Genomic DNA, 11,119 nt, shown 5'->3' with positions numbered 1-11,119 from the left:
TAAAATAATACCTTGCATTTCTTTTCTTAAACTGATTTACCCATTTCTTGATGATTTATACCCACATTTCAGACATTAAGTTTGACAATGCAATATTTCCATTAAGAATATCCAATGGGATATTTAAACAATTCATATTCCTTTAACACTCCCAATATTCTGCCAAAGTAACATGTATGTCTGTGTGAAGAAATACAATGGATATTGTGGTGTGAAAACTTAATATACTGGGGATATTCACTGTGTGAAATCTGTTACTTTCTCCTTCCTTGAGAAACCTCTCAAAATGGTGCAGATAGAAGCATTGATTTAATTGTAAAAAGAGCAGGCAAAGGAGGAAGCCAAAGGGAAAAAAGTGGGAAAAAACAAAGGAGAACAGCTCTCTGCACACAACAATACCCACGCGAGAAAGAGCCCAGATCTTCCTCGGCTAAGAGAGAAGCCCGGACAGAGGAGGAAGGGAGTGGGGTCTAGATAAATAAGAGGTAATGGACCGTAATGACGTTTAATGACAGACATGGCTTTCCTTTAGCATACAAAGGGTGATGGAAACCAACAAATGATAACAACAATAACACTAACAACAACGCCCACCATGCTGGTAGGCCTCAGGTTGTGACGCACTAGATAAATGCGCACCCCTCAAGGGGCCTGGTTCCCACAGAGGAGGACGACTTGTGGCAAACGGTCGTCTATTAAGAGGACTCTCTGTGGAACATTAAGGTAGCTATTACATCTGCATAACTTCATGTAAGGGTGTGGATGCAGAGGAGGTTCAAGGCCTTATGGTAAGCACAACTGTATTTTATTGTTTCGGATATAATACTTTCAATACAATATGTTAAGACTTGACCATCCAACATAGCCAAATGCTATTTTTTGCATGTTTAATGGATGTGTGATGAATGCTAGAGCAATTTGCAGCTTTGACATGCCTTTCTGTAATTGGTTTGTAATTGGTCTTGTAAGTGGTTTGATTGATATCAGACCATCCGAAATCCATTGAGTCTCCTCAACTTGTTCTTCCATTTTCTGTTGGCAGACTCCAGTGGTAGCTTGTGTTTTCACACTCCAGTGCTACAGTAGCTCTGTGTTCCACCACAGGCATCTGTTGGAAAGCGGAAGGAGCAGAGATAGACAAGACACACAAGAGGAAACACAAAGCAAACTTCAGGGGAGCCTTTCCAACGGCCTGTCTGAGTCCGACACAGAGCAGGTGGGGAGAGAACTTGGATGTGTGCCAGAGAGGAAAACAGCTGGGAAATGTCCCCAAGCTAGCATCAGTGTCCACTGAGCTGTGACTCCTCACTGCCTTCACCTCTTCACTCACAGGGGAAACCTTCCAAGTCAAAAATCACACTTCAGTTCAACAAAACCAAACACTTCAGCGCCTAAATGTCACAGGTGTCTTTGTGTCCGTCTTTGGATGTAGAGAATAACAGCACGATGGCCACACCTGACGTGCCCGAAATGACCGCTCCCTTCTCTGCTGTGACCTACGAGTCTAAATCGGAGACAGTCACCCTGCCCGGCGGCATAGTCTCGGTGGCCGGCATCACCGTGGTGACAGGTGGCGCCGAGCTGACCTGCGGCTCCTGCACGCTTGCCATTGGCATCTGGGGGATCCTGATTGGCGTCAGCGTGGTGGCGGTGGGGCTGTGGGACCACTCGCAGCACCAGAGGACCAGCGCCTCCCTCCTGCTGACCCTGGGCTTGGTGGTCCTGTCGGTCAGCTTCGCCATGGTGGCCAGCGTGGTGGGCTTTCGCCTGTGGAGCTGCAGGACGGGTCGAGCAAAGGAGAGGGATGAAGGGAAGGTGGTTCTGGTGGGCGAGAGAGGGAGGAGTGTTCTAAAAACAGTGACCGTGTAAAGCTCGCACGCTTGGCCCCAGACGCAGAGAGTGTGAATAAACATTTACATGCCTGTAAAGTTCATTCTGTACACTGTCGAACAATGCACTGAAAATATTGACACTGATTTTAGTCTAAACATTTGAACAAACGATTTTCCTCCATTTGAATTGATAAACTTTAGCTTTGTGTGTGCAGTTGTGTTGCCATCTATCAATCATGATCGTGTAAATGTTACATGCTTAAGTGGTACTGTCCACTAAATCATGGGCTTGTCTCAGGCCTGCGGCATCCTCTGAGGGGCTGTGTGAGGTTGTGGTGTGACTGGGCTTCACTCTTAATCCATCTGCTGGATCACAGAAGAATGTGACAGGAAATACAGACAGCTTCCTGTTAAGGGATGTGCCCACTAGAGAAAACAGGACTTGCCTTCCTGTGTAATCTGTGAAAAACAGCATTCTACAAGGTCTGATATTCTAACATTTATTTCTTTATTATCTAAATTATATCTAAATTAACAGTTATATATTACACTTGTCAAATTTGAATATCCCAATCCAATGTAGATCCAATTTAACTTAAGAAACTCTCAATAAAATGCTACTCTCTAGAGATTGTGTTTAGTGCAAATCCATTTGTGTCAGAAATTATGCTATTTTATACTCTCCGCCTCTGATCCTTCACCACAGGAAAGTCATTTCAGAGGAGACGAGGATCAAAACATGTGGATTGTAAGATTTTAAATGAATGGCTCCACAACAAAGCCATGTCAACTAGGGCTTGTGACCAGTCCTTTCCCATTATTTGTTCTCATCTAAGTGGCATTCAGGGCAGTAAGCAATAGGCAGGTGGGGAGTCAGAGCTTTGCTCCCTCCACAGTGTTCCATCAGGACAGGACTGCATAAAGACACATACGCTTCACTCTCATCTGATTGAAATGTGGTGCCTCCGGTGGATAGACACACCCCAAATACTCCCAGAGAGAGTGATGGAATGTGATAAGGATCTGATCATGGTCAAGTAAATAAACAGAGATATTTATATTGAAGAGCAGACATTTGTGTCATGGAGCATGCATAAGAGATACACTGAGAACAGAGGCTCAAGTGCAGAGTCATGCTATATCTGTCTGAATGGGAATTAAGAAAATATTGCATTTGTGTTTTTTTAATTAGCATGGATAACTCCCATTAGCCGTGAAGAGTGCTGACACTCTCGTCTCTCAGTCACATTAGTGACCCCAAGATGGACGTCCACGGTGGCCCCACTGAGGACAACAAAGGCAGGGTCAGGCTGCTGCTCCTGCTACGTAGAGGCCATCTCTCCCAAAGATCGTGCCACTGGTTCTTAACACAATATATGAGATTCTTATTTGTCATTGGCACGTTTACATTTAAATGACTATGTTAGTCATTATTATATTAGTTATTAATTATTATTATTATTATTAATACTAGTACAGAAATACAGGGAAAAAATAGACAAAAAAGTTCACATTATAGAAAGCTAACTGTTCTAAAATGACTGTTGCATGTTAACTTTTTGCCACCAAAGAAGCCTTGACCCTCAGAATGAACCCTCAACACTTACTGTGGGTCTTGAATGCACTGCATGAGTAGGGGTCCTGAGGTTTTTCTGAGAGCACTGAACTCTACTCCTTCTTCAGGAAAGAAACCTAACTTAAAATGTCTACAAACTGAGGCAGTTTGCATCAGTCTGTGTTGGTCTATTAGTTGGTCTAAAACTTTTCCAAGACTTGAGTAAAAAAAAGTTCTCTAGGTGTAGCTTTTGATCCATTTTGGCTCCTATGTTTTCCTCATTTCTTCAGCAACACTACATCAGAGTGATTAAACTGAAGCAAAACCAGTTCAGAGCATTACATAACATGGGTGCTCAGTATACAACATATTAGCATTAAAAAGGCAGAAGAGACATATCACATATCTTGATATTTTTAATACTTGCATGAGATAACATCACAGACTATTGTTCAGAAAAGAGTAGACCTGTAGCTATCTAAAGTAGCTAAGTAAAAAAATTATACATTTCAGTCACGCTGTGGCAGGTCATCCATAAACATGAGTATATTTTCAAATCTTTCTTTTTCTCTCTCCGTCTAGCCTTCCCTCTGTATTAATATATGTGTCCAGCAGCTGGGATTAGAGTGGTCACTGGCTTCACTGACCCCGGTCATTTGCATTTTTAACAACAATCCCTTCTTGATCCTCTTGTGCAGCTCCTCCACCCACTGACCCATCTCCTTGCTGCCTTCTCAGGCCTGGACTGGTCATTGCCCTGTTTACCACCTCAGGTTCCGCAGTAAAATCCATCTTTTTCTGTCTTTCTTTGCAGTAATTTCTAATTAGATGGTTTACTGCTAAGAAAACCATTAAAACAGTGATGTTGATATCAATGCTTCCAGTATTCCTACAGTTACAAAGAAAGTGCAATCTCTAATTTAAACCCCTAAACCCTTAGAACCATCTTCTTTTCAAACCCACCTCTCTTTATGATCACCCAATGGCATATCTTTAGTATTCTCCTCCTTTTCTCTTCAGCTGAAGTTAAGGGAAGGTCAAAGGTGTGATGTCCATCCACAACTCCTGCAGGGAGAACTGGCAAACACAAGAATTGCGTTTGGACAATCAGCCTTTGACCCTCATCGGCCAGAAGCTCAGTAGCCATTCCTTTGGTTCGTCCCTGGGAGATGGAAAAAGGGGGATTAAGCAGCATGTCACTCAGCCCTCAACAGTTTTTACCCCATTATGTGTTTGTTAGACAAAGCATCAACACATGAGTAAGCAATCCGTAAAAGCCACCATTCTGTGGATAAATTCATTGTAATCATTTTAGAAGGTGAAATAATTGACCTAATGGTGCATTCAATCAAACAAAATGTTATTATTGTCTAAATACGTATCCCTATATAACAAGACCCTATATTTAGTTCTTAAATTATTCTGTTTCAGTCCAGTCAAGTCAAGTCTATCATGAGATTATTTCCAAAAATCACATTTATTTAGGCTATAGTTGTATATAATTAGCCATGCAAAACACTAGCATATTTCTTTGACGCAAAACCAAATCTGGTTCAAGAAACAGAATTCTGAAGGTTGAGGCATCTCACTCTAGGCCTCTCTCCAAATGAAAAGATCTTTGTAGATGAAATCTCAATGCTGTATCCCAATATTACCTCTGTAATCATCCATAGCATTGAGCTTCATCCAGCATCCAGTGGCAACGCGTACTCCTGTGATGAAGTCCTCTCCCCTCCGCTCAATGTCCAGTGTCCTTCCTCGTGGCCCTGTCTCTCCAAAGTGTGTGTGTCCAGCTCGTGCTCCTCTGCTTTCTGTGAGCTCGTGGCCAGCCCTCTCCTCCTCTGCCCATCTCATTACATGCAGCGCTGGGGTTACCAAAGAAACTGGGCCTCAATGGAGAAAATCTCCCTTTGCTACAATAAATGACGAAAGTGACGGGGGTGGAGAGGGAGGGGAAAGAAAGGGAGTAGTAGAGATGGAGGGGAGAAGTTGTTGGGGGGGGGGGGGGGGGGGGCATGGCAGGTGGATGGATGGAAAGTGAGGGAGAGAAGAGAGTAAGTGGTTGAACTTTTATGACTTTGGTTTGGTAAGCAGTTGAAGTGCAAGGCTGAATCACTTGAGATGAGTTGATATAATGCAGTTGTGGAGTGGTGGTTGGACATTGCTTTAACATTCAGATTTATCACTGTATATTGTGCCCATAATGGTGGACTCAAGTGCCCTTGGATTTATCTTGGAATGACCACTGATCATTTTTACAAGAGCTGTATTCACCACTAACTTGCATGAAATGATGTCCCCCTTTTACAACTGTTCACTGAGAACTTTCGAGGCCTGCTAGTGAAATGTTCAGAACTTTATGATAATTACACCATTACTAACATTGCTACCAGACTAAAAAAGACTGTGGTAGACTTCCAAGAATGTGATGTTTCTGAAGTAGTGTTTAGATCAACAGGTTCAGTATTAGTAAAACCATTGCTGTTATAGAATTAATTAAGGTGTAGTTTTTCGGGAGGGAAAGTAGCACTAGTAGTTCTATGTAATATAGGCCATATCATTAGATAGTCAATCAGATCACCATGCACTTGCCTTTATCTCACTTTTTGAGGCCCGGCCATCCATTACCGCGGCAGCAGTGACCAGTGCATTGCCATGGTGCGAGGCTGACAAAGGGCGTGCCGTGGGAACGACTCCTGGGGTCAGGAGTGAGGGTCAGGAGGTCAGGGGGCACGGGCAGCTGGGCAGCAGACAACAGGAGCCGAGGGTGAGAAAAGAAGGAGGGGTCTCCCGCGCTGGCCCTGATGAACAGGGGCCTACAGGACATTAACATTGAACTGGGATAAAGGCCATTGATCGGTCCCTCCCGCAGCCCGCTGACCAGGCCTCCTACAGGGTGACACTCGCTGCTAGAGCTGCCGAGCCACTGGGGGCTGATTGACAAGCAGACGGTGGTCCAGAAACACCCGGGTCTGGGCTGCATGCCTGGACCAAGTGTGCCTGATATCATCAATGTCACAATCACTTTATGTCTGTTCTGAGCTCTCTTAATCACACATTTACTGACAAAGCAAAACTTCATACAAAAGCAGGGTTGCTCAATTAACACAATTACTCATTGGCATTAGAAACGTCCTGTTTTTATAAAACAACAACAACAAAAACTTGTCTTACCAACAGTTGATTTTCCAAATGCTGTGGAAAAGCATAATAGCAACATAATTATGTTTTCTCGATTATCTTTATTATCTTTTATTGATTATCGTTTTTGTTATCGTTGGATGCAAAACTTGAGTATTTGCATTACCCTACACCAAAGTCACGGTACCCCAATTTAGTCAAAGGTATTTTTTACTTTTGAGTATGTTAAACTTTAAATGTAAAGAGCTGTTTATAGTCACATTTTCATACAAAGCCTATTTTTTCATGATGGATATATTTTCCTCATTCAATATGGATGGTCACACTTCGGTGGTACTTAATCCTGTTGCATCCATCCTCTCCAGTGCCAGGCATGTTTGTAGTGAGGTGTGAATGAAGTATAGTATAGTATTATATAGTACTAAGTGTAATATGCATGGCTGTGAAAATATGTGTTTTGTGAGGGGTATTTAATGCAAGGGACGTTTATGAGATATCCAATAGTAGGATAAAGCTGGTTGTCTGAGCCTGTGCTGTCTGCTGTGGTTAGATGGTGAAGCTGAGGCGTGAAGGCTGTGTGTAAGGGGTGTTTCCTGTAAGGTTGGAAGAGATGGTGGAGCTGAGATAAGTATGAGGTATGTGTAAAGCAAGGCAAGCGGTATATTCATACAGTATGGTAGGATGTGATTTGTGAGGCCCGTTTACACGAAGAGATGGTTGTTTTGGGGTTTAGGTGTATAATTTTGAGGCATAAAATCTTTCGTGGGAAGATACAGATGAAATCATAGAGTCAAACTTCACCACAGTTCCCAAAGATGCAATCTACTCAGCATGCTCACATGGTGTTTCATGTGGTCAAAGCTTGTCTGTAGAATGTAAGGAACATTTTGTATAAAAGTTAGCTGTTTCATAGATCTATGATCATTTTTAAACAGCCTGAAACCCAGTCAAACGTACTCACTCAACTGAAAGCCCTTACATTGGTTAATGTAGTCTCTGATTCTGATGGTCATATTAAGCTCTCATTATACCTTGACCATATTTATTTGCATGTTTCTCAGAGCAAATCAATGCACCATCTTCTGTACTGCCATTCACAGGTTTTATTTCAACCATGACAATGGAAATTCAAACATGTTACCCAAAACATAAGCAGAGGTAATTGATTATGATAACATTAAAGAAAGAATATGTCAATGTATATACCGTAATTTCCCAACTATTAGTCAAGGTTTATACATTGATCTTACTTTCTTCAGCAATGAGGTTAATACACGGGGGCAGTTAATATGGTATTAATATGGTTTCGTTTTTTTAACTTGCATAAAACACTGTCCTGCGGTTTATACACAATGCGGCTAATATACAGGAAACTAGAATACTTTTTTACATCAAACACAACATACTCCTCAACATTCCCTTTGACGTCTAATTCTGGGATCACAGAGCATTGAGAGGCCTTCGCCATCATCCATAGAAAATGATAAAAAGCTCTCTCACTTTCACATGCTTTTAGGAAAGCAGAAACAAAAGCTAGACCCTTGAAACCCATTCCCACTGCTGGGCTCCCAGGAAGCAATGGATGAGCCATGGGAAACGTGGCAAGTGGCGAATGCGAATCCATCAGTTCCGATCAGGGAGGGATATCGTCTGGGAGACAAAGGCGGGCTGGCCTCCCTCAGCACGGAGTGAAGGTGAGGTCAGGAGGGCCGGCTGTGCGTCTGTGGTCTGCGGGGGCGAGGGGTGCTCGAAGGGTCAAGGGTCAGGCAGCGACTCTGGGTGCGGGGGGACGGAGTCAGAATGTGACTCTTGGAGACGGATGGGACACTTGGCTGCTGATTTATTTGTCCATATGTCCTCAACATCCTGCCTAGTACCAACGAAAATATAGAATTTTGGAAGTATATACTTCCACTCCAACTAAATTTCATCATTATATTGCAACAATAAATGTAGTAACATGCTTTACTGAGTGCAATACTTGCAACCACTAACAAAATACATTTGCACAACTAAGCCTGAAAAAAAGACATTATACAGCATTTGTATGGCACAACTGACATTTTATTCTCTGTCTTGTCTTCTTTTCAAGTCCTGTGTTGTTTACACATGCTTAACTGTAGGTCATTACTCTGCCCTTTCCCACGTGTGTGACAAATGAATTGAAGTTCCTGAGTCCCGGGCAGGCTGACCCACTGGTTCCCCCTGCTGGACTCTACTGCCCCTGAGAGGCCACACTCCCTCTGACCCCCTGGGCCATGTCCCGGAGCCCAGTTCTGGTAGCACACACTGTCAGAGCCCGTCCAAAACCAGAAGGAGAACTTGCAGGTGTAGCGCAGACCCAGCCAGACATGGGGGGTGGACGCATTGACCACCCAGCCAGACATGGGGGGTGGACGCATTGACCACTTTCTCTGCCACCGCCTGCTGTGTGTGCTCATCAGTGACTGAGACCAGGCCAAGATGATGTGTCTTGCAGTAAGTCATGGCCTCGATCCAGCTCATATTCTCCCGTATGAGAATCAGCGTATCTGAGGAAAAAGTAATTACTCTGAGTCTGAGAAAAGTGTAAGCTATAAATCCAAGACTAAACATTTCAACATAAATTTTGATACAGACTTAATCAATGAATCACTCATTTCATCTGCTGGGTGTCTGGTTGGTCTGTTCAAGAAGACTTTTCAGTGCACTGTCATCTCCAAGGGCTAGATGTTCTCATGCTTTTGCACCCCATTTCAGGCGTATTTGTTTTGCAACGTGTGCATAAAAAAATGGCGAGGTATGTACAAACAGGCTAACCTGACTCTCGCCAGATGAATTTCGTTCAGCCTAGCTCCACTCATCCATCTGGGATCAATCCATTTGTCATGAGCTCTCTATCTGCCTGGTAACACACGCTGATTGAAGTCTGATGACCTCCACCTGTTCCTGCTCTGCTCTGCCTCACCCTCGTTACCTACCAGCTGCACTGCATTCACCACTCATCATGCCCTCTATATAAAGCCTTGCTTTTCAGTCCACACTTGTCAGATCGTCTGCAACCAGCACCAGTTACCTGCCTGTTTTAGGAAAACGCCTCTGACTCTTTGCCTGTGATCCTAGACCCGCTCGACTACTTCTGTGTTCTCCAGCCCTGGACTTCCCGGATCATCCAGCTCCTGCCATCGCTGTTCGGCTACTGGGGGAACACACACGCAGACTCTTGGAACTCCTGTACCCCCCCCGGAACCCCTGAAACCCCCAACCCTTAAATAAACTTTTGAACGTGACGCTTTTGTGGTCCTCGTCCTGTTTGGTGTCTGACAGTACGATCTGACCAAACATGGACCCAGCGCACGGTCGAACCAGCATGGAAACCGACGAACCAGAACCACCCACCGCCATGCAACGCCTGGAAGAGACAGAGAGAGAGGTAAACCGCAACACTGCTGACATTGCCTCCCTACTTCAAGCCGGCTACCAACAGCGTCAGCAGTTCCAGCAGCAACAGCAACAACTTGCAATGATCATTCAACTTCTCACGAACCTTTCTCCTCTGCCTGCTCCCACCGGCCCAGCCCCAGCCAGCCTGCTCACCGGCCCAGCACCCGAGTCTCCTGCCCAGTCCACTGCTGCCGTGGCTGCCGGAGCCCCAGAACCCAGGATCGGCAATCCAGAGCGGTTCAGCGGCGACCCAACCCAGGTACGGGCGTTCCTGACGAGCTGCCGTGTCCAGTTTACCCTGCAACCCAGGACTTTTGCCACTGAAGGGGCGAGGGTCGGTTACGTGATCACTCACCTGACGGGCCGAGCTCTACTCTGGGGAACGGCGGAGTTCGAGCGCCAGACCCCAGCATGTGCAACCTTCAACCTATTCGCAGAGGAGATGCTCAAGGTATTTGATTTGGAATCCACAACAGCCGAGGCATCTCGGACCCTGATTAGTATTCGCCAAGGCAGAAGGACTGTTGCGGATTACTCCATTGACTTTCGAACTGTGGCAAGTCGGAGCTCCTGGAACATGGAAGCATTGGTGGATGCCTTCCTCCACAGCCTGGCGGACTACATAAAGGACGAGCTGGTTTCCCATGATCAACCCCCCACTCTTGATGAAGCCATTGCTCTGGCTGTCCGCATCGACCGCAGGATCCAGGCCCGCCGTCGTGAGAGAGGGCGCCAGAGTCCATCCACCAGCACACGGAGTGTCCCAACTGCCCTTCTGTCCGCACCTGCCACACCATCTAGCCAGCCGGACCAGTCTGAACCGATGGAGATCGGCCGCGCCTCCCTAACCCCTGCAGAGCGCCAGCGACGCATCACCTCCAACTTGTGCCTGTACTGTGGTGGTGATGGTCATCGAGTCGCCACCTGTCCAGCAAAAGCCGGAGCTCACCAGATGTAGGAGGAATCCGGATGAGCTCAATGAACATTCAGCCCTCCATCAGCCGTAAACCCCTCATCCAAGTCTGTCTTCACCTGTCTGATTCCACCCACACCCTGGCAGCCCTGGTGGACTCTGGCGCAGAAGCAAACATTATTGACACAGGACTTGCTCGTCAGCTGGGCTTGGAAAGCCATCGCTTGTCCACTCCTGTTCCAGCCCGGGCCCTGG

At 45.3% G+C, this 11,119-nt stretch overlaps 1 protein-coding gene across 2 annotated transcripts; it reads left to right on the top strand.

Annotated features, from left to right (window-relative positions):
* The first annotated feature begins 667 nt into the window (after positions 1–667).
* LOC121720707 (transmembrane protein 100-like) lies at positions 668–2,461 on the top strand. 2 transcript variants are annotated; one of them, XM_042107069.1, is made up of 2 exons: positions 668–788; positions 1,043–2,461. In XM_042107069.1, the coding sequence occupies exon 2, from the start codon at positions 1,396–1,398 to the stop codon at positions 1,867–1,869; it is 474 nt and encodes a 157-aa protein (XP_041963003.1). In that variant the 5' UTR covers positions 668–788; positions 1,043–1,395; the 3' UTR covers positions 1,870–2,461. The 2 variants fall into 2 exon arrangements, with proteins under 2 accessions (XP_041963003.1, XP_041963004.1); XM_042107070.1 differs by having other exon boundaries at positions 669–723.
* The last annotated feature ends 8,658 nt before the right edge of the window (positions 2,462–11,119 follow it).

Source organism: Alosa sapidissima, chromosome 10, assembly GCF_018492685.1.
Source record: "Alosa sapidissima isolate fAloSap1 chromosome 10, fAloSap1.pri, whole genome shotgun sequence".
Taxonomy (NCBI): Eukaryota; Metazoa; Chordata; class Actinopteri; order Clupeiformes; family Clupeidae; genus Alosa; species Alosa sapidissima.
The sequence above is the reverse complement of the archived record's forward strand: the minus strand, read 5'-3'. Positions and strand labels throughout refer to the sequence as shown.

What these genes read in the sequence shown, in the direction of transcription:
- LOC121720707 (XM_042107069.1), top strand. Translation starts at nt 1,396, where the DNA reads ATGTCACAGGTGTCTTTGTGTCCGTCTTTGGATGTAGAGAATAACAGC.